Source organism: Amblyraja radiata, chromosome 46, assembly GCF_010909765.2.
Source record: "Amblyraja radiata isolate CabotCenter1 chromosome 46, sAmbRad1.1.pri, whole genome shotgun sequence".
Classification (NCBI taxonomy): Eukaryota; Metazoa; Chordata; class Chondrichthyes; order Rajiformes; family Rajidae; genus Amblyraja; species Amblyraja radiata.
This window is the reverse complement of record NC_046001.1, coordinates 5,529,264-5,553,482: the sequence shown is the minus strand read 5'-3', so window position 1 is coordinate 5,553,482 and position 24,219 is coordinate 5,529,264. Positions and strand designations below refer to the sequence as shown.

At 45.7% G+C, this 24,219-nt stretch overlaps 1 protein-coding gene across 1 annotated transcript in view; it reads right to left on the bottom strand.

Annotated features, from left to right (window-relative positions):
• Positions 1 to 3,268: 3,268 nt before the first annotated feature.
• The window catches only part of wnt6 (Wnt family member 6), a 23,864-nt gene continuing 2,913 nt past the window's right edge, over positions 3,269 to 24,219 (bottom strand). Inside the window, exons 2-3 of the mRNA XM_033015561.1 lie at positions 19,973 to 20,292; positions 3,269 to 3,968 (exon numbers count right to left, since the gene is read on the bottom strand). Of these exons, the coding sequence (XP_032871452.1) occupies positions 3,507 to 3,968; positions 19,973 to 20,292 (782 nt within the window). The 3' untranslated portion in view covers positions 3,269 to 3,506. The remainder of the gene's footprint in view (positions 3,969 to 19,972; positions 20,293 to 24,219) is intronic.

Here is a 24,219-nt window from a genome sequence, read left to right as displayed (position 1 = left end):
TACTCCTGCACCTATTGTCTATTGTCTATTGGCCCACCGAGTCCACGCCAACCAACACCCACCCCGCTCACTGGTTCCATCCGACACACTCGGGACAGTGTACAACAGCTAATTAACCTGCAAACCGACAAGTTTTTGGAGTGTGGGAGGGAACCCGGGCGCCCGAAGGAAGCCCAGGCGGTCACGGGGAGAAGGTGCAAACTCCGGACAGGTAACCCACAGTCAGGATCGAACCCGTGTCTCTGGCGCCGCGCCACATACGAGAATTAAGAACCAGAAGCAACAAATTGCAGCGCTCACTTAAACATTTGCACCATAATAAGAGTCTGGAGCTGACCATGGGATGGGCATCGGATTAGTTCCCCGTCATGCAAGTGTACAAGGCGAACGTTAACGAGTCTACCCGAAAGCCCCGTGCTCTTTAATCAGGAGCCACGATTTATTGTCACGGCTCTGATTTCATTTAGAGGCCACGGCGTCTCAACCATACAACCAAATGCAGCGTGAGGATGTAAATAGAAGGCACGAAGTGCTGGAGTAACTCAGCGGGTCAGACAGCATCTGTGGGAGACGTGGACAGGCAACGTTTCGGGTCTGGACCCTTCTTCAGTAGAGGGGAGACAGCTGGAAGGGAGAAGACAATGCCTGGCAAGTGATGGGTGGATACAGGGGGGGGGGGGGGTCATGGGTGGACAGAGGTTAGTGATAAAAAGCTGTGAGATGAGGAGAGAAAATGCGTGGAATGTGAAGCAAGAGAAAGGGATACAGTTGGAATGGGATGGGAAGGCGGGTGACGAGATAGCGAGAGAATGTCAACGTTAGGTCATGTCTTACGAGCGGGCAGCTCTCAATTTCCACTCGTTTCCACTGGTATTTCCATTAGCGGGAGAACCTAGGACCAGCGGCCACAGCATCACAGTAAAAGGACGTATCTTTAGAAAGGAGAGGAGGAGAAATATCATTTGTCAGAGGGTGTGGTGAATCTGTGGAATTCATTGCCACAGAAGGCCGTGGAGGGCAAGTCAGCGGATATTTTTAAGGCAGAGATAGATAGATTCTTGATTAGTGCGGGTGTCAGAAGTTATAGGGAGAAGGCAGTAGAATGGGGTTAGGGGGGAGAGATAGATCAGCCATGGTTGAATGACGGAATAGACTTGATGGGCCGAATGGCTTAATTCTTGTCCTATAACTTATGAACTTATTTCAAACACGTCAGTTCAGTTTTCCGCTCGGCTGCCGGACAGATCACCGAGACTGACTGATCGCAGCAGACATACACAGTTACAGAGCGCTGTGCACTCACGTACACTGAACCACCCCAAGCCCAGCCTATTGACCCAGGTAGGAGCACTTTATCTCAGGCAATGGGGCGTATACGTTCATTGTGTACATATACAACTCCCCAACGGTAAGGAGATAACGAAACCAAATTCGAGGACGCGAGCGGACGCAGAATATCCAAACTTTGCAAGGCTCCCATACTAAATCCTAAAAAGTTGTACGTACTTGTTATGTTTGACATGCCCGCTGAGGGCCACCATACTAAAGTCATGAGCTATCCACCATCATTGAAAACCAGCCCCTACCCCTAACATTGTCCCCTCTCACACAACCCTGACCCTGACCCTGAACACTGAATGAATCGTAAGGTGAATACGACTGTGCATATACACAGATACGCAGGTGGCACGTGTGCATGGACTCAGCATGTACAGAAGTTAGCTTACAATTCTACACGTGCAAACACATACAGGTATTTATAGACAGGTATGTCCAAACATGTATTGATGCATAAACATATGCCGAAACAGACATGCACACGTGTACATGCATGCATGCACACATACATGCGTAGACACGTGAACATGCACCAAATGCATGCAAACGAACAGATGCATACGTTATTAAATGCACATGCCCACGTGCAAATGCATGAATGCGCTTATGCGTGCACACACAAGGCACACGAGGACATATATAAACACAAGATAGACACAAAAAAGCTGGAGTAACTCAGCGAGTCAGACAGCATCTCTGGAGAGAAGAAATAGGTGACGTTTCTGATCGAGACCCTTCACATATTCCTCCAGAGATGCCGCCTGTCCCGCTGAGTGAGTCACTCCAGGATTTTGTGTCTATCTTCGGTTTAAACCAGCAACTGCACTGCAACATGATCATATTGAATGGCGGTGCAGGCTCGAAGGGCCGAATGGCCTACTCCTGCACCTATTTTATATGTTTCTATGTCTATGTTTCCTACACATACGGAAACACATACGTGCATATATGTGTATGCACACTTGCACACATTGACACGAACACGCACATATACACGCATACGCATGCATGCATGAAATGCGTTCTCACGTACGAACGCACATGCGGGGAGACACACAAAATTACACATTCACTAGTGTAGGCGCCGTCTTTCACTCCAACTCCGGTCTGGTGGGCACAAATGCGCACCGATTCTTCCAACAACACGTAAAAGGTCGATTTTTTTCCCATACCATTTATTATGCAGTATTTTCTATGGTTTTTTTTGTACAAATACTTGGTGAATGAAAAATAATGCAGTAGTTCTAAAATGTGATCTCTTAAATAACCCAGGTTCTCACCTATTGGTATTTAGTTGGAACTGTACGAAGATGACAATGTCGTTTAACAAAGGTCGCCTTCCATCCCCTCGAACGGGGGGCAGCTAATTGCCTGCGAGGGAACATTTTACACCAATGCAAAAATAGTTCCATATGAGTTCAGGCAGAAATAATATCGTATATTCCTCCTTTTAATGGTTTATAGTTCCACGCTACGCACAGTACCCCCCCCCCCCCCCCCCCCCCCCCCCCTTCCCACAGCAGGTCTGTCTGTACATTGTTTATTGCCGTGTGGACATGTTCCTTTCCTTGAGAAAGGGACATTGTTATAGAAACTTACAAAATTCTTAAGGGGTTGGACAGGCTAGATGCAGGAAGATTATTCCCGATGTTGGGGAAGTCCAGAACAAGGGGTCACAGTTTAAGGATAAGAGGGAGGTCTTTTAGGACCGAGATGAGAAAATCATTTTTCACACAGAGAGTGGTGAATCTGTGGAATTCTCTGCCACAGAAGATAGTTGAGGCCACAGTTCATTGGCTATATTTAAGAGGGAGTTAGATGTGGCCCTTGTGGCTAAATGGATCAGGGGGCATGGAGAGAAGGCAGGTACAGGATACTGAGTTGGATGATCAGCCGTGATCATATTGAATGGCGGTGCAGGCTCGAAGGGCCGAATGGCCTACTCCTGCATCTATTTTCCATGTTTCTATGTTGACCTATAGTCAGGCTCCAAGCGCAGACGGAGGCGACAAGTATTTCTCTCTCCAGTCGAGGTGGGACGAGTCTCACTTGCAATGAATATCCCGCCAAGTTGCAAACATTCTCCAATCCAAAATGTTATCTTTGGTTAATATTTCTTCAGTTTGTCAGGTAACATGTGATCGTGTCCTTGGAGCGCTATCTTTTAGCTAAGCGCAGACGCTGAGCTCCTTTCTGACAGTACATTGCTTGCACTGGACAACGCAACACCAGTGGAACCGGCACTTGCAGTTCTCCTGAAAGCTCACGGTCTCTTTCTGGTGACCCCGGCCGCAACAGAGCAGATCGCAGCCGCTCACGTCCAGCGCTGTCCCATTGCACACTCGGCCCCTTGTTCCCGGAGCGCCCACGCGTCTGTTGGGCAGGCAGAAATCGGGGGACTCGGCAGAGTAAACCAGGTCCTGTTTGTCGGGCTGTTTGATGTTGTGTCCCACCGGTATCAGCGTCTTCCCGTCGTTACCGCCCATCACCTTGAAAGCCCCGTTGAAACGCTCGAAGAGTCGGTCACCCACCTCTCGAAAGTGGGGCATCTTCTCCCAGCAGGTTTTGAGTGAACATGAGCCGGACAACCCGTGGCACTTGCATTCAGTCCGCATGTAGTTCTCAATCATCTGCAATGAAGGAGGAAAGTGTAGGTATAGAGGTAAGTTCAACTTGAAACGACATCCCTCAATACAGAGACACAAACAACTGCAGATGTTGTACTGTGCAGATGTGAACTACTATCTACCTCGTTGGGGGCCTCGGACTATCCTCGGACTGTCTGAAGAAGAGCCTCGACCCGAAACCGGAGTCTGAAGAAGAGTCTCGACCCGAAACGTCACCCATTCATTCTCTCCAGAGATGCTGCCCGTCCCGCTGAGTTACTCCAGCATTTTGTGACTATTTTACATAGAAACATAGAAATTAGGTGCAGGAGTAGGCCATTCGGCCCTTCGAACTTGCACCGCCAATCAATATGATCATGGCTGATCATCCAACTCAGTATCCTGTACCTGCCTTCTCTCCATACCCCCTGATCCATTTGGCCACAAGGGCCACATCTAACTCCCTCTTAAATATAGCCAATGAACCGGCCTCAACTACCTTCTGTGGCAGAGAATTCCACAGATTCACCACTCTCTGTGTAAAAAATGTTTTTCTCATCTCAGTCCTAAAAGACTTCCCCCTTATCCTTAAACTGTGACTCCTTGTTCTGGACTTCCTCAACATCGGGAACAATCTTCCTGCATCTAGCCTGTCCAACCCTTAAGAATTTTGTAAGTTTCTATAAGATTCTATAATAATTACTGATTGTCTGGTACCTTGGCACCTGCCCCTCAGCTAAAAATGTACCATTTTAGAGATACAGAGCGCTGGAGTAACTCAGCGGGACAGGCAGCATCTCTGGAGAGAAGGAATGGGTGACGTTTCAGGTCGAGACGTCTGAACGAGGACGAAACGCCACCCATTACATTTCTCCGGAGATGCTGCCTGTCCCGCTGAGTTTCTCCAGCATTTTTGTCCACCTTCGATTTTCCAGCATCTGCAGTTCCTTCTTAAAAACACAGCGCCATGGGATATTTTGCACATTCGCCTGAGATGGTGAATGGTGCCTCGATGTCACACCGTGAGCCACTTGCTCGGTATTGCCCTGTCGTGCCGCCTTCATCTTTGCGCTCCCAATGTCTCTAGAGTGGCTGTTCATTCATTCCAATGTATGTTACATGGTAATCTACATCGGATTTCAAACTGTTTCCAGATGTCCTGAAAGCCGCTTCACAATTGCAAGTCTATGTTTACTGTAACTGAGATTCATATAAACAACAGCGTTGGACTGACGAAGCAATTTAACCCGTGCACGAACTGGGTCTGGTGAATCAGTAAACAGATCGGGAATTGCCTGATGTGGCTGCCCCTGTCCCATTTAGGAAACTCAGCGGGACAGGCAGCATCTCTGGAGAGAAGTAATGGGTGACGTTTCACACTGAGGAAGGGTCTCTACCCGAAACGTCACCCATTCCTTCTCTCCAGCGATGCTGCCTGTCCCGCTGAGTTATATATATTGCCTCTGTCCCACTTAGGAAACCTGAACGGAAACCTCTGGAGACTTTGCGCCCCACCCAAGGTTTCCGTGAGGTTCCCGGAGGTTTTTGTCAGTCTCCCTACCTGCTTCCACTACCTGCAACCTCCGGAAACCACCTGCAACCTCCGAGAACCGCACGGAAACCTTGGGTGGGGCGCAAAGTCTCCAGAGGTTTCTGTTCAGGTTTCCTAAGTGGGACAGGGGCTATACACATTAGTGCAGGCAGGAGATACACAGGCAGTTGGTGTGCATGTGTGTGAGAGAATTGATTACAGGGAGATAAATGGGGAGGAGGGGGTGGTGAGGGCAAGGGATTGGTGGAAGTTTCATAAGAACTAGCAAATATTTTATGGCCTCCTTCTGCATGGTAATTGAATTGAATTGAATTGAATTGAATTGAATACCTTTATTGTCATAATTGTAATAATATATGATTGTAATGTCATAATTGTAATAATATATGAAGGATAAAGCCTAATAGCAATTGCATGCTTCGAATGCATTGAATTAGTCAGTTTCTTATGAAATGACAAATAAGTGTAGTCCTCAGTGGGAGTAGAATTTTTTTTTGTTAGAACACACTTGAAAATCATTTTTTACACAGAGAGTGGTGAATCTGTGGTTCACCAGACTGATTCCTGGGATGTCAGGACTTTCATATGAAGAAAGACTGGATAGACTAGGCTTGTACTTGCTAGAATTTAGAAGTTTGAGGGGGGATCTGATAGAAACTTACAACATTCTTAAGGGTACACAAAAATGCTGGAGAAACTCAGCGGGTGCAGCAGCATCTATGGAGCGAAGGAAATAGGCAACGTTTTGGGCCGAAACCCTTCTTAAAACATTCTTAAGGGGTTAGAAAGGCTAGATGCAGGAAGATTGTTCCCGATGTCGGGGAAGTCCAGGACAAGGGGTCACAGTTTGAGGATAAGGGGGAAGTCTTTTAGGACCGAGATGAGAATTTTCTTTTTCACACAGAGAGTGGTGAATCTGTGGAATTCTCTGCCACAGAAGGTAGTTGAGGCCAGTTCATTGGCTATATTTAAGAGGGAGTTAGATGTGGCTCTTGTGGCTAAAGGGATCAGGGGGCATGGAGAGAAGGCAGGTACACAATACTGAGTTGGATGATCAGCCATGATCATATTGAATGGCGGTGCAGGCTCGAAGGGCCGAATGGCCTACTCCTGCACCTATTGTCTATGTTTCTATGTTTCTATGAATATTGTGTACAGTTTTGGCTGCCACACTATTGGAACCATGAGGTAGCAATCCAAATAGAGAGAGTGCAGAAGAGACTCACCAGGATGGTGTCCAGAATGGAAGGCTGTAGTAATAAGGAAACATTGGATGAATGGATTTATACTCAATGGGACATACTGTAGGAGGTTGAGGGATGACTTTATAGAGGCTCACAACATTATGAAAGGCATAGGTAAGATAGATAGTCAGAATCTTCATTTTTCCCCCAAGGCAGAGGAGTCTAGAATTAGAGGTTACAGGTTTAAGATGAGAGGGGCAACGCTGAGTTATCTGCACTAAATGGTTCACCACTCATCAATGACTGTTGAAAATACAGTGATGCTTCCACAGTAGAGCAATGTAGACATATTCTTTGGCCTACTTTGCCTAAGCTGACCAAGGTAGTTCTATCCCTGCGAAGTGCTTTATGATGCCCGACTAGAATACGATCCACTGTTGTGTCTGCGAATGACATGTGCTTGAAGAATATTTAAAGAATGTTAGAGACAAAATGCTGGAGTAACTCAACGGGACAGGCAACATCTCCGGAGAGAAGGAATGGGTGACGTTTCGAGTCGAGACCCTTCCTCAGACCCGAAATGTCACCCATTCCTACTCTCCAGAAATGCTGCCTGTCCCGCTGAGTGACTCCAGCTTTTTGTGTCTATCTTCGGTTTAAACCAGCATCTGTAGTTCCTTCCCACACATTTAAAGAATTTTCAAAAATAGGTTCTAAAATAATTTGTGTCGGAAAAGAATGTGGTCAAAAAGATTGTGTTTGAATGTTCTAAAGTGGACTTGTTTAAATGTTGAAAAATAATACATTTATTGTACTGGGAAACATGTTCTAAAACAGTGTTAAGGTTTTAAGAAACTGCTTGCATGGGTAAAAATGCACTTGGAAGAATGTTATTTGGATGCATTTAAACATTGTGGCCTCATAGAACAATTTTATAAAATGTTCCAAAAATGTGTTTGTGTTCTTAAATAATGTGCTCCAGATATATATTTAAAATTTCACTTGGAGTTCCAAACAAAGGAAATCTTCACTACCACAGCTAGAATGTTGTTCCACATTGTGCCCACAGGAATTCTTACCCCCACATGAGCCGACTACCTTAACAACCACACACTCACATTTGACAGCAAAAGATTGCTGTGGATAATCAGCAGATTGCAACGAATCGGCTCTTTTTAAAGTCCAACACTGCAAATATTTATATCAAATTACTTTACCTGTATTTAGTAATCTAGGGAATAATAAATTCTCCCTGTTGGCTCTTTCTGCAGACATGGGCACTGACCTGAAACAATGAAGTTTCTGTGTCCCAATCTACATACTGGGCCCATCAGTAACTCCAATCTATCCCTCAATTGTTCCGAATCTGTTCAGTTATGCATTTTGCAATGAGATTGTTTCCATCTACTGTAGCTGTAATTGGATTTTGCTTCATTAAATATTTACTTAATTAAAACATTTCAAAAGGATTTGAATGGGTAAGCAGATTAACTATTAAGCATGATGTAGATATTCAAGGCATCTTTCGCTAACTTATATGTACAGCATCAGAATACTATGTATGTAAAAGCACACATTAAGTTGCAAATTTAACGTTTGAAAAACACAACTTTAAGCTACTTGTGAAGGATTCCTTTTTACTGTAACTTTAGCTAATCACATTGATAATTGTTCCACAGGTCCCCATTGAAATGTGAAATCCAGTTTAGTTTATTGTCACGTGTACCAAGGTACAATGAAAGGCATTTTTGTTACGTGCTATCCAGTCAGCGGAAAGACTATACATGATTACAATCAAGTTGACCACAGTGTACAAGTACAGGGTAAAGGGACTAAAGCTTAATGCAAGATAAAGTCCGATTAAAGATAGTCTGAGGGTCTCCAATGAGGTAAATGGTAGGTCAGGACCACTCTCAAGTTCAGAGATTCTAATTATCGAATTATCTAAAAAAACGACTGTCATCAGAACTCATAAAATGGAATCTATATCAAACTCCTCCTGTTCAATACCAATACGTTTACTTAGTTTATAACTTCACATGTACAAATTATGTTATCCTGAGACCTACACTGGCTTGCCATTGCAGTAGAGGTATTGACTCACCTCATAACAAATTGCTGAATGTTCCAGGAAAATAAGACAATGGCACGTGGACATATCAAGTTGAATACTCTTGAGAATAACTACTAGACTACTCGCTTCTTGCTTTGCTCAACTCATTTTTTCTTCTTCCTTGTTCTCTTTCTTTAGAGTGCTTTGGCAATTCGAAATGTTTCTAGGTAGCCCGAAAAATTAATTTGGAAATACTACATAGCAGAAGTTAGAAGTGCCACGTGCAGTGTGCATCATTGTACAAATTTAAACACTGGATTTGAAAGGCCAAAATAAGATTATGGTGCGATTGGTTCATGCTGAATGTTAGAAACATAGAAACATAGAAAATAGGTGCAGGAGGAGGCCATTCGGCCCTTCGAGCCTGCACCGCCATTCAATATGATCATGGCTGATCATCCAACTCAGTATCCCATCCCTGCCTTCTCTCCATACCCCCTGATCCCTTTAGCCACAAGGGCCACATCTAACTCCCTCTTAAATATAGCCAATGAACTGGCCTCAACTACCTTATGTGGCAGAGAATTCCACAGATTCACCACTCTCTGTGGGAAAAATGTTTTTCTCATCTCGGTCCTAAAGGATTTCCCCTTTATCCTTAAACTTTGACCCCTTGTCCTGGACTTCCCCAACATCGGGAACAATCTTCCTGCATCTATCTAGCCTGTCCAACCCCTTAAGAATTTTACTTAGGAATGTTACTTAGGAAGAAGCCTAATTAATGAGATGATTGTTCTGCTCATACAAGATCTGGTACACAGTCGGGCACTTTATTCTAGTCTTTCATGATGTTGTTAAATGTTCCCTGGCCAGAGCATAGAAAGGTACATTTAATGGGAAAATTTGCACCAACAGATCTCCATTGGAATTAACTAACACAAGCTAACTAATTTCTAATTAAGATAGACACAAAATGCTGGAGTAACTCAGCGGGATAGGCAGCATCTCTGGATAGAAGGAATGGGTGACGTTTCGGGTCGAGACCCTTCTTCCGACTGAGAGTCAGGGGTGAGAGAGACACAGGGATATGGAAGTGTGAAAATGATAGATCAAAGGGGACAAAGGTCAAGGAAAGTGTAGAAGGTGGAAGATGACAATGAAGTATACAAAGATAGAATGTAATCAGGAAGACAGTCAGACTGGTTGGAGAACTAGGATGGGGAGGGATGGAGAGAGAGGGAAAGCAAGGGTTTCTTGAGGTTAGAGAAGTCAATATTCATAGTCAAGTCAAGTTTATTCGTCACATACACATACGAGATGAGCAGTGAAATGCAAAGTGGCAATGCTCGCGGACTTTGTGCAAAAAGACAAACAAACAAACAACCAAACAAACTACAAACAGAATGGAACAGAATCACATATTCTTTTACATATTAAATATTGTGGGCGGAAGGAAAAAGGGAAAAAAACAGCAATTTTTAAAAAAAAGCAGTAGAGTGGTTCAGTAGAGTTAGTGAGATAGGAGTTTACAGTCCTAATGGCCTCTGGGAAGAAACTCCTTCTCATCCTCTCCGTCTTCACAGCATGGCAACGGAGGCGTTTGCCTGACCGTAGCAGCTGGAACAGTCCGTTGCTGGGGGGGAAGGGGTCCCCCATGATCTTGTTGGCTCTGGAGCCAATATTATCACTGGGGTGTAAGCTGCCCAAGCAAAATATGAGTTCCAAGTTTGACTCATCTTCCCTGCCCACATATGATAGAACATCTTTGGAAACCAATTGTCACATCCTCTGGCTTGAAAGAAATAATAAACATATTTATTCTCTGATATATTTCAATTGTGCAGCAGTATGAATGGGCTGAGTTAACATAGAAACATAGAAACATAGAAAATAGGTGCAGGAGTAGGCCATTCGGCCCTTCGAGCCTGCACCATTCGCCATTCAATATGATCATAGCTGATCATCCAACTCAGTATCCTGTACCTGCCTTCTCTCCATACCCCCTGATCCCTTTAGCCATAAGGGCCACATCTAACTCCCTCTTAAATATAGCCAATGAACTGTGGCCTCAACTACCTTCTGTGGCAGAGAATTCCACAGATTCACCACTCTCTGTGTGAAAAATGTTTTTCTCATCTCGGTCCTAAAGGATTTCCCCTTTATCCTTAACATTGTGTAGTCAAGAGCACTCATCACCTCTGTCCTTTCGACTAAAACAGATTAGGAATGTCTCAAATCTGAGAAGGAATCGACTTGTAGAATAACTAGGATCCCTGTGCTTTCATCTCTGTGACTGAGATTCATATCAACTCCATAAAGATTAGTTTCAAGTATTGTAGCCTTCTCTTTCTTTCTTGGACTCTGTAATTATACATTTTGTTTTTGATCTTCAAAATTAAATGAGTTGCTGCCAGTTCCATCCCATATATTTGCCCCAATTTCACCATAGCAACTGAGTCATTTCTTACGCTAACATCCAGATACTATTCGCTGATAATTTTGGAAAGTGCTGTTTGCAGCTGGAATCACTTTTTAATGAATATTTAATTAAAATACAAGACTTGATTTAAATCAGTATTAAAATGAATATGAATAGCGTGATAATTATTAAAGACTTATGATACGCAAGGAATGCTTGGGATCACTGTTGCTCGAAATATGTTTGGTGTTAGCACTGGTGGAACAAACATTAAATAATCAAAGATTGTCTTTTTAACTGGTCTGATGCTCTGATTCTCTTGATTCTGCAGGTAAAACAAATAGTAAATGCTCTTCACAGCAAATAAACATTTGTATATATTTTATCTCATTCTAAAACCTTGTCTTTTAACCATACATAGAGTCATACATGGAAACAGGCCCTTCAGCCCAACTTGTTCATGCCGACCAAGATGCCCCATCTACACTAGTCCCACCTGCCTGTGTTTGGGCCACACGCCTCTAAACCTTTCCTATCTATGTACCCGACCAAATGTATTTTTAAGAAGGAACTGCAGATGCTGGAAAATCGAAGGTAGATAAAAATGCTGGAGAAACTCAGCAGGTGAGGCAGCATCTATGGAGTGAAGGAAATAGGTGATGTTTTGGGTCGAGACCCATCTTGTACCAGCCTCAACATCTCCTCTGACAGTACATTTCATCTACCAAACACCCTTGATTCTTGATTCCCCAACTCTGGGTAAAATACTCTGTGCATCTACCCTGTCTATTCCCCTCATGATCGTATAAAGCTCTATAAAATCACTCCTCATCCTCCTGCGCTCCAAGAAGTAGAGTCCAAGCCTGACTAACCTCTCACCATGGCTCAGAACCTTAAATCTTGGCAACATCCTCATTAATGCCATGTTAAGAAGAAAACCAGACCTTTAGTTCAAATTATGCAAATGAGCACAAGAACATTTTCTTTGGGAAGTTAATATTGATCAATGTACATTTTGACTGTTTCTCTATTGCTGCCTGTTTCAAATAAGCAGACCTGTAAAGTCTCCAGTTTTTAGACACACAAAAGCTGGAGTAACTCAGCGGGTCAGACAGCATCTCTGGAGGACATAATCAGGTGACGTTTCGGGGCAAGGTCTCGACCTGAAACATCACCTATTCCTTTTCTCCAGAAATACTGTCTGAGTTGTTCCAGCTTTTTGTGTCTCATCTTCAGTTTGAAGCCAGCATCTGCAGTTCCTTCTGACACAAGTCTCCAGCTTTTGCTCATTTTCTGTTGGAAACTGTAATGTGTTACTCATCTGTCTTCCCCATTGAAATAAAATCCTATTTATATACACATGGCTTGTGCATGGACTTATGGTTAAGGGCCCGTCCTCTTTGGAACATACTGGGATCGCCAAGTATTTGTACGATTCACAATCAGTTCACAATTTATGATTTTCTACCGGGGTTCATGTCAATATATTTGAACAGAATTGTTGTTAATTTTTATTTTTTTTAATGGGTTAGACATGGGAAGCATGTCAAAATAACACAAGGATTTTTTGCATTAAGTGAGATTGTACAAATGTATTTCAGTTTGAAAGATCAAAATTAACCAGAACTTGAAACTGCAATGTTTTCCAACACTCCCTTTCTACTAATGGAAAATGTGTTCCACTACAGTGTAGCCTAGGGATTAAAAAGTATTTTGTGGAGCAGCTGGGTTTCGAAGTGGAATTAATTTAGAGATTCTCAACTGGTCTCCAACCGCCATTAGTGTGCATGGGTAACATTGTGATTTCTTGCAGAAGCCATCTTTATACCCTTGTTGTTTGCCTGCAAGAAATCGCAACGTTCTCCGTGCACAATGCTGACCTGGTCAGGGGTGAGGAAGCGGAGATGTGGAATCCATAACAATAAAATCCTTCATCTTGACAAGTGCATTTATCAAAAGACATGGTTTTCATACAGGGAAGTAACATCTGTGGGAAGGAACCGCTTATCTCACATCTAAATTGGTTTTGGACCAGAACAATCCACTGGAATCTCTCCCAATTCTTTATCTCTGCGCTGTTATTTTGCGTACAATGACAGATTATTTCAATGCTATTAATTCCCTCGTAGTAGACTAAGCTCCATGCACGTTACAAATTGTGCTTTCGATCAATAATAAGTGAAGCTTTCAGAATTCAAATTGTACACTCAGTATTATTTGTGCAACTAGCAAATCCAGTTTTATATGAATATCTAACTGGCTGATTATATAAAATTGCATACAACTGTATATACTGTAGTGTACTTTCAGATAAACATGTTGCAATTCTCGTAAACCTTTGGGGATTGAACAGGTCATGCTGTCAGATGAGAAACTATTTTGTAACATTACTGGGACTATTTTCTTCCAAGGAGGGATCAGTTAATGGATGCTTCCAAAATTGTGGGGGTTTCTGATAGGGTAAACAATGGGAGATGGGTCATATGTTTGGGAGATTTAATTTAAGATTATTAATGATAGTGGAAACATAAGATAAGTCACAACATGGAATCTTTTTCCACAGAGGCTATTTAAGGCAGAAGGGGGAAATCTTTGAGGGGGAATTAGATCCATACTGAAGGCAAAGAATAGAACAAAGTTGTGGTGGGGGGGGGGGGGGGGGGGGGGGGGGGGGGGGGGTGGAGAGAACAATGTTGAGAATTGGGTTTGGATTGAGTAAGTGTGGAGATCTCCAGAAATAACAAGCAAGGTCTCTGGTCCAGTGAGGGGGAAATACAACAGGCATATTGCCATTCATTTAAGAACACTCTTCACTCCATCAAAGCGTTTGACTCCTATGATGTGGGCCGTTACTTCAAAGTCAGTCACATTGCTGCAAGTCTGGTGAAGGCCGAACTGGGCAAACCCTATCAAATGTCTTCCCTTGAGCAACCATCTCAGAGCCTCCTGGTCGCCGTTATGGTTGAAACTTGTTCCAATACTAAAACCCAGATTATTTAATTAGTTGAAGTCCTCGGCTGCCATATTTGAACTCATGCGGTTAATTCATTATGTCAGGATTCATGGTTAAAAAGCGAAATAAAACTGAAAACGTGGGAAGTCTGAAATAAATGGGAAGAATGAATCAATAAGCATTTCACTGTACCTAGGTACATGTGATAAAATGGTATAATTGAAGTGGCATTGAATTGAACCTGAGGGGTACCTTTATTACACAAAGGGTGGTGGGTGTATGGAACAAGCTGCTGGAGGAGGCAGTTGAGGCAGGAACAGTTGTAACATTTAAGAAACATTTGGGCAGGTACATGGATAGGATAGGTTTATAGGGATATTGGACAAGTGTGGGCAGGTGGGACTAGTGTAGATGGGGCATGTTGGTCGGGGTGGGACTAGTGTAGATGGGGCATGTTGGTCGGGGTGGGACTAGTGTAGATGGGGCATGTTGGTCGGGGTGGGACTAGTGTAGCTGGGGCATGTTGGTCGGCGTGGGACTAGTGTAGATGGGGCATGTTGGTCGGGGTGGGGCTAGTGTAGATGGGGCATGTTGGTCGGGGTGGGACTAGTGTAGATGGGGCATGTTGGTCGGGGTGGGACTAGTGTAGATGGGGCATGTTGGTCGGGGTGGGACTAGTGTAGATGGGGCATGTTGGTCGGGGTGGGACTAGTGTAGATGGGCATGTTTGTCGGGGTGGGACTAGTGTAGATGGGGCATGTTGGTCGGGGTGGGACTAGTGTAGATGGGGCAAGTTGGTCGGGGTGGGACTAGTGTAGATAGGCCACGTTGGTCGGGGTGGGACTAGTGTAGATGGGGCATGTTGGTCGGGGTGGGACTAGTGTAGATGGGGCATGTTGGTCGGGGTGGGACTAGTGTAGATGGGGCATGTTTGTCGGGGTGGGACTAGTGTAGATGGGGCATGTTGGTCGGGGTGGGACTAGTGTAGATGGGGCACGTTGGTCGGGGGGGGACTAGTGTAGATGGGGCACGTTGGTCGGGGTGGGACTAGTGTAGATGGGGCATGTTGGTCGGGGTGGGACTAGTGTAGCTGGGGCATGTTGGTCGGCGTGGGACTAGTGTAGATGGGGCATGTTGGTCGGGGTGGGACTAGTGTAGATGGGGCATGTTGGTCGGGGTGGGACTAGTGTAGATGGGGCATGTTGGTCGGAGTGGATAGTTGTGTCGAAGGTCCTATTTCCACTGTATGATTCTATGACTATGTCCATTTTTACCTCATTCTGACCAAACGCCATCATCCTAACTCTTGTTTCGCACTCAACGGATCATGCTTGACCTGACGGCTATTTCAACATTATCTGCTTTTACCTCTGATTCACCAGTCCAGTAACTGAACCACTCCCCATAGCGATACAACTGTACCACCACTACCAAGAACTTTCACGTTACCTACCACTCCATTAACAACAGAAACCACATCTGAATATGAAAAGGGTGTTATTGCTTAACACGTCAATGGTTTCGATGGGTGTGAGCAAGCCTCCACTACCCTCATCTACTGCACCCACTGTTCCCAATGTGATCTCCTGCACATCGGCGACCATTTCACTGAACACTTGAGCTCAATCCACCAAGGCCTACTGGATATCCCAGTTGCCAACCATATTAACTCCCCTTCCCAGTCCCACACTGACCTTTCTGTCCTGGGCTGCCTCCATTGCCAGAGTGAGGCCAGGCGCAAATTGGAGAAACAGCATCTCATATTATACTTGGGCAGCTTACAACCCAACGGTATGAACATTGATAGATACAAAGTGCTGGAGTAACTCAGCGGGACAGGCAGCATCTTTGCAGATAAAGTTTGCGTGATGTTTAGGATCATAGAAACATAGAAACGTAGAAAATAGGTGCAGGAGTAGGACATTCGGCCCTTCGAGCCTGCACCACCATTCAATATGATCATGGCTGTGGACCTCAAAATCCTCTCTAAAGCCCTTGCGCTCCGTCTTCAACGAGTGATGCCCTCTATTATCTCATTAGACCAAACAGGGTTCATACCAGGCCGACAGTCTTCCCACAATACTAGGCGTCTCCTTAACATCATCCATTCACTGAGTAGTGAGACTCCGGAGATAGTGATCTCCCTCGACGCCGAAAAAGCTTTCGACAGGGTCGAGTGGAGGTACCTATATGAGGCGATGGACAGGTTTGGCCTCGGTAACAGTTTTACTCTTTGGGTCAGTCTATTATACTCGTCCCCGGTGGCCTCAGTACAAACAAACGGCACACTGTCGCCCCACTTCCCCCTTCAGAGAGGTACCAGACATGCCCGTTATCACCACTTCTGTTTGCTGTAGCGATAGAACCCTTGGCGGTCTGGTTACGCTCAGAGAAGGGCTTTAAAGGTATTACACGGTTCGACACAACTCATAAAGTCTCATTGTATGCGGATGACCTGCTCCTGTACATCTCGAACCCAGTCAACTCTCTCCCTGTGATTACGAATATTTTAGAACGGTTTGGCGCGTATTCTGGTTATAAACTTAACTACCAAAAAAGTGAGCGATTACCGATTAACTCATTGGCTAAGCAGCTCCCTCGCTCTTTAACCTCATTCAAATGGGCAGAGGACGGGTTTCGTTACCTCGGCGTCTTTATCACAACACCCTTATCTGATATGTTCCGCACAAACTTCCTGCCTCTGGTTGAGAAAGCTGAAAGAGATTTTGACCGCTGGTCAGTTTTACCGCTATCCCTCGTGGGCCGGATAAATCTGGTCAAGATGGTCGTCATACCCAAATTCCTGTATCTTTTCCAGCACGTCCCTATACTTATCACTAAATCTTTTTTTGATAAATTAGAAAGGACAATATCTAAATTTTTATGGGGTAGCAAACCGGCTAGAATCCGAAAGGCGATACTGGAGTCTCCTAAGAGTGACGGCGGTTTGGCACTTCCTGACATTAGGCGATACTATTGGGCAGCTAACTTGCAAAAACTCCTGTATTGGATGAATGATGATTGCGACCACCTACCGACCTGGGTACACATTGAAAAGGCGGGTTCACATCTCCCGTTGCGGTCTGTCCTATGCTCCCAACTCCCCCTTTCTATAACATCTGTGGGTGCAGGCCCAATTGCGTCCCTCTCGCTCAAGATATGGAGTCAACTCAGGAAAAACTTTGGTTTACAAGGCCCTTCCATCTTGACCCCACTGCTTAAAAACCACATCTTTAAACCTTCAAGTACAGACCACGCATTCAAAACCTGGCATAGCAACGGTATCAGTAGTATCAAAAACCTATACAAGGATGGCATCTTTTCGTCTTTTGCGGAGCTCTCGTCCAACTATAGCCTCCCAAACTCCCACCTTTTTCGTTTTTTCCAGATTAGGGATTTTGTGAAGAAGACATTCCCCCATTTCCCAAATCGCCCCCCTGAAACCCTGACCGATACCATCTTAGCTCTAGATCCCAACCGGAAGAAATGCATCTCTGTTTTGTATAACTTGTTAGGGTCGGTTATATTGAAACCTCATACCTCATTAAAAGCTGCGTGGGAGGGTGAGCTGAATACGAAACTAACAGACCAGCAATGGGACTCTGCCTTGGATTTGATCCATTCTTCCTCCATATGTGCCCGTCATGGCCTAATCCAATGCAAAGTCCTTCACAAAGTCCACTACACAAACGCAAGATTATCTAGAATTTACCCCGCTGTTAGGGACACCTGCAACAGATGTAATCAATCTCCTGCCAACCATAGCCATATGTTTTGGTCTTGCCCTAAGCTAGCAGCCTTTTGAAGGAGTGCTTTCGACTTGATAAGCAGAGCCTACGGCCAGACTATTCCTCCAAACCCACTGTCAGCCATTTTCGGTACCCCTCCCAACACCAACCTCTCTGTTGCGGTGAAACGGGTTCTAGCTTTTACAACCTTGTTAGCCTGGAGACTGATCTTGCTTAACTGGAGGCTCACCTGTCCCCCGACACACACCCGCTGGATTAAGGAGGTGCTTTACAATTTAAAGCTTGAAAAACTTAGGTTCTCTCTCAAAGGCTCTACCAAGACATTCCTAGATACATGGAACCCTTTCTTGGAACTTGTTAACTCTCTCAACTTGTCCCCGGACTCGGAAGAGGACTGAGTGCTCTCCACCATTGTTCTGCTCTACTGCAGCTGCTCTCCCCTTAACCCCCCCCCCCCCCCCTCCCCACACACTTATTTATTTAATTACTTACTTATTTACTGTTATTAGTGACCCCCTTTTTATTTATTTATTTTTTAGTACTTTTTGTTTCGTTTATCTTACCATATTTGTGTGGATGTGTATGTATGTGAGTGTTGTTTGTCCCCGTTTGGTTCCGACCTGATTCGGGTGGGTAGAAGGTGGGTAAGGGTAAGGGCTTTGAGGGTCGCTTACATACTGTTGCACAATTATGCCTTGACTGTCACTGTCTGTTATCATTGTATGTATGCAAATTGCTGTGAAATTCAAATAAAAAGATTTAAATCATGGCTGATCATCCAACTCAGTATCCTGTACCTGCCTTCTCTCCATACCCCCTGATCCCTTTAGCCACAAGGGCCACATCTAACTCCCTCTTAAATATAGCAAGAGGGAGTTAGATGGGCACTTCTTCAGACTCTTCAATGTTAAGTAACTAACCAACAAACAACATCCCTCACTCCCTTTCAAACCTCGTTCCTGTGTCCCACCTGGATGCACATCCATCTTGCTCTTTTCACATCTCCCCCACCTCACCCTCCCCATCCCTTTCCACCTATAATCCTTCTATCCCTATCTCCTTATTTCCCACTTTTCATCATTTCATCACCAGCTTTTTTCCCCACCCATCTGCCAACCAACCTCCGCAAACCCGTACCCACCTCTCACTTGCCTGACATTGTCCCACCCCCACTCACCTTTCTCCCCCTTAATGCAATCAGTCCGAAACGTCACCTATCATTTTTTCTCCAGAGATGGATAGAGTGGATGTGGAGAGGATGTTTCCACAAGTAGGAGAGTCCAGGACTAGAGGTCACAGCTTCGAAATTAAAGGAAGTTCCTTTAAGAAGGAGATGAGGAGGAATTTCTTCAGCCAGAGGGTGGTGAATCTGTGGAATTCTTTGCCACAGACGGCTGTGGAGGCCAAGTCAATTAATATTTTTAAGGCAGATATAGATAAATTCTTGATTAGTACGGGTGTCAGGGGTAATGGGGAGAAGGCAGGGGAATGGGGTTAGGAGGGAGAGATAGATCGCCCATGATTGAATGGTTATGGCAGAGTAGACTTGATGGGCCGAATGGCCTAATTCTTCCCCTGTCACTTACGATCTTATGAGATGCTGCCTGACCCGCTGAGTTACTCCAGCACTTTGTGTCTTCATTGGTTTAAACACCTCACATGGAGGGAGGGAGAGCGAGAGAGAGTTCAAATATTTCAGGCGAGTAATCCTGGAACCGCACTGACTAGGGTGCCGAGAATGCACCGGAGTTTCGCTTTATATATTGAACAGCAGAACACAGACACAAAAAATGCTGGAATAACTCAGCGGGACGGGCAGCATCTCTGGATAGAAGGAATGGGTGACGTTTCAGGTCGAGACCCTTCCTCAGACTGAGAGTCAGGGGAAAGGGAGATATGGAAGGGTTAGGTGTGAAAATGAGAAATCAAAGAGGACGCAGATCAAGGAAAATGTTGTTCGCTCTGAGAAGCAACCTTCCTTATTCACAACTTCACACCCTATATACATTATACAAGGAGGAACATTATTCCCGCACACAAATTAAATAATGAGCAAAGAAGCATCTAATTGTATACACAGGCAGAAGATAACAGATACATTACTGGACATGAACCTACCAGACGGCCTGCCTCGTTATTGTGTAGATCTATCAAGGATTTGATGTCACTTTGACCTTTTCTCTTTCTGGCATCCATGAACTGCCTGGACTTGGCGTAACCGAACTCCGCGTCGTCCCCGCATCCTCCCCATTGCCAAGGGTTCGGATCCCTGCCCGAGCCGGGAGCCTGAGCCTGAGCCGGCGGCGGCGGCGGCGGGGGGCGGCCCAGCTCGTTCTCACAACCACACTGAAGCAGCTCCCCCGTGCTGCACGCCTGGGTCACGGCGTACGCTACTCCCGCCGAGGTGATGGCGTGAACGAAGGCCGTCTCCCTGATGTCTGAGAAAAGGGGAAGGAACAGAGATAACAAGGTCAGCATTGCCAAACAGTGTGACTGCATACAGCCTCGTGTATGGATTATACCTATAGACACAAAATGCTTGAGTAACCCAGCGTGTCAGACAGCATCTCTGGAGAGAAGGAATTGGTAACGTTTCGGGTCCAGGCCCTTCTTCAGACACGTGTTGCTAAAAGTACGTGTTGTGCATCTCATACATAGAAACATAGATACATAGAAAATAGGTGCAGGAGTAGGCCATTCGGCCCTTCGAGCCTGCACCGCCATTCAATATGATCATGGCTGATCATCCAACTCAGTATCCTGTACCTGCCTTCTCTCTATACCCCCTGACCCCTTTAGCCACAAGGGCCACATCTAACTCCCTCTTAAATATAGCCAATGAACTGTGGCCTCAACCACCTTCTGTGGCAGAGAATTCCACAGATTCACCACTCTCTGTGTGAAAAATGTTTTTCTCATCTCGGTCCTAAAAGACTTCCCCCTTATCCTTAAACTGTGACCCCTTGTTCTAGACTTCCCCAACATCGGGAACAATCTTCCTGCATCTAGCCTGTCCAACCCCTTAAGAATTTTGTAAGTTTCTATAAGATCCCCCCTCAATCTTCTAAATTCGAGCGAGTACAAGCCGAACTCATAGAGTCATAGACACAGGCCCTTCGGCCCAACTTGCCCATGCCGACCAAGGCCTGCTGAGTTCCTCCAGCACTTTGTGTTTTGCTCAAGATTCCAGCATCTGCGGTTCCTTGTGTCTCTCTATATCTAGTCACGCGTGTTTCTGAAAATCTCCCCGTTGGATTGCGAACCTTGTCGTGTTCGGGGAGCTTGTGTGTCTCAGTGACCCCTAGAGCTATGCCAGCGGGAGATTCGTCTCCTGTGTAGGGTCTCCCATGCTGGACAGGTGGAAGGGTAGAGGCGAGACGAAGAGTGACCCACTGGTCCTGTAAGTAGCAGGTTGAGCACAGGGCTAACAACCCTGTCTCGTAAAACACATATGTTACGGAAACAGCAACTGAAGGAAACAACACTACTGGGACTGATGGACTTCCAGGGCTATCGACAGATGCTAGGATGAAGAGAACCAGACAACATCCCAAGAATAGCCCTGCACTGGACACCGGAAGGGAAAATGAAAAGAGGGAGAACCAAAACAACTACCCCACTACCTGGGGTAGTATCCAGTAGCTAGCCCAGAACAGACAGGAGTGGAGGACATTCCTTGCTGCCCTGCATGCCAGGAGGCTGAATAGGCAGTAAGCAAGTAAGTAATTTTCTGAAAATGCATCTCCTATTCCTCCCCATTGTCCCTTTCCTTTCGGCCTAGCGTCTGCCAAAGATTTCTCCAAGCCTTTGCCGTTTTTGTTGTTCAAACTAAAGTTTGCCCGTTTATGAAGTTGATTATTGTCACGTGTGCCGAAGTACAATGACAAGTTTTGTTCTGCATGCTATCCAATCAGATCAGATAGGCCCATACATAAATAGGATCAACTCAAACACTAGCGCCATAGGTGGAGCGAAGGGGCAGATACAGGGAGGGTGCATGATGTGGTTCTGAAAAAGGGTCTCGACCCGAAACGTCACCTATTTTCTCTTTGGAGATTCTGCCCGACCCGCCGAGTTACTCCAGCGTTTTGTGTCTATCTGCAGAATGTAGTTGTCAGCATTGTAACACATCGGTTTCATTAGCCAGAGTCCAATGTCCGCGATGGGGTAGAGGTGAATCGGACAGTACTTGGGCTTATGGAAGGACCGTTCGGAAACCCGACAACAACCTTTAGACAGTTTTGGCAAGTTGGTGCAAATCATGACCCCCCCCCCCCCCCCCCCCCCCTTGTACTGTGTTATATAATGCCCCTGTCCCACTTAGGAATCCTGAACGGAAACCTCTGGAGACTTTGCGCCCCACCTAAGGTTTCCGTGCGGCTCCCGGAGGTTCCCAGAGGTTCTTGTCAGTCTCCCTACCTGCTTCCACTACCTGCAACCTCCGGCAACCACCTGCAACCTCCGGGAACCGCACGGAAATCTTGGGTGGGGCGCAAAGTCTCCAGAGGTTTCCGTTCAGGTTTCCTAAGTGGGACAGGGGCATAAGGATTGCCACCGGGAGGGTGTTGTGGCATGAGAGTGTATACATGGAGCGTATACATAGAGAGTGACAGTGTGTACATAGAGTGTATTGGACACTAGGCTGACATCGGGTGTGGGCGTAAATACTATTTTATCATTGATGCTTGCAAAACCCTCCTGTGCGCCAGCCGGCCTCATTGTTTCCCACTTTACACAGAGACCGGTGCTGCTTGTTGGAGCTACCAGGAAATGCAGGTGCTGGAATCTTGAGCAAAACACAAAGTGCTGGAGTAACTCAGCGGTTCAGGCAGCATCTGTGGAGAACATGGATAGGTGACGTTTCACAGAGCGCTGGAGTAACTCAGCGGGTCAGGCAGCATCTGTGGGGAACATGGGTAGGTGACGTTTCACAGAGTGCTGGAGTAACTCAGCGGGTCAGGCAGCATCTGTGGGGAACATGGATAGGTGACGTTTCACAGAGTGCTGGAGTAACTCAGCGGGTCAGGCAGCATCTGTGGAGAACATGGATAGGTGACGTTTCACAGAGTGCTGGAGTAACTCAGCGGGTCAGGCAGCATCTGTGGAGGGAAGGGACAGGCGACATTTCGCATTTGGGGCCCTTTTTCGGACAATCCATTTCTCCCATAGATGCTGTGTGACCAGCTGAGTTACTCCAGCGCTGTGTACACTATTGGTCCTAACCTGAAAAAAACGCATATAAATCAGGGCCCTTTTATTTTGTAAATGACATCGAGAAATTGTAACAGTTTCTAACTGATAAAGAGTCTGCGGGAGTTCGCGCAGAACATGTCTGAGCTAAAAGGTAAAGTAGAGGATAGATCTGCAGATGCGGGTTTAAACCCAAGATGGACAAAAAATAAAAAATAAAGCCCTCGTTTGAGAAGCCGGTGAACGGACTGGTGCGGCGCGGTCTGGAAAGACTTCTTCCTGAACGGTTTACGGTGCCATTGATCGGCAACCAGGGACAACGACTGCCAGTCCAAATCTTGTCCAAATGGCGGATCACGGAACAAAACGTAGTCGCATTCTCTCCAACAGCCAAAGCCGACAATCTAAAGGATTGCCTTTAACCAACTGCAAAAACTAAGAAGTTCGCGCCTTGGAGATATATATTAAAATGGACTTTTTGTTCTGACTGACGTACACTATGCCTCGTCTTCAACTTGTTCCATTGTCCACATCCCATTCCCCCGTCCCTCTCGCCCATGCAGCCATTACCCGCCCCGCACCTTCCTCCAATTGGCTGCCTGTCCCGTCGCGGCCCGTTTGTTTCTGTCGCCTTGCATGTAGTTCCAACCAGCGGCCAGTCTGGGCTATGTCCCCGTTCGGTCGCGTTTGTCGTGTGCGTGCGTGTGTGTGTGTGTGTGTGTGTGTGTGTGTGTGTGTGTGTGTGTGTGTGTGTGTGTGTGTGTGTGTGTGTGTGTGCGTGCGTGCGTGCGTGCGTGCGTGCGTGCGTGCGTGTGTGTGTGTGTCGGTGTCGTGTGTGTGTGTGTCGTGTGTGTGTGTGTCGTGTGTGTGCGTGTGTGCGTGTGTGCGTGTGTGTGTGTGTGTGTCGTTTGTGTGTGTGTCGTTTGTGTGTGTGTGTGTGTGTGTCGTGTGTGTGTGTGTGTCGTGTGTGTCGTGTGTGTGTGTGTGTGTACGTGTGTGTGTCGTTTGTGTGTGTGTGTGTGTGTGTCTGTCTGTCTGTCTCTCTCTGTCTCTCTCTCCCTTTCTCTCTCAGGCACACACACACACTGACCCACACACACACTGACCCACACACACTCACACACATACACACACACATTCACAAACACAGTTACACACACACTGACACACACACA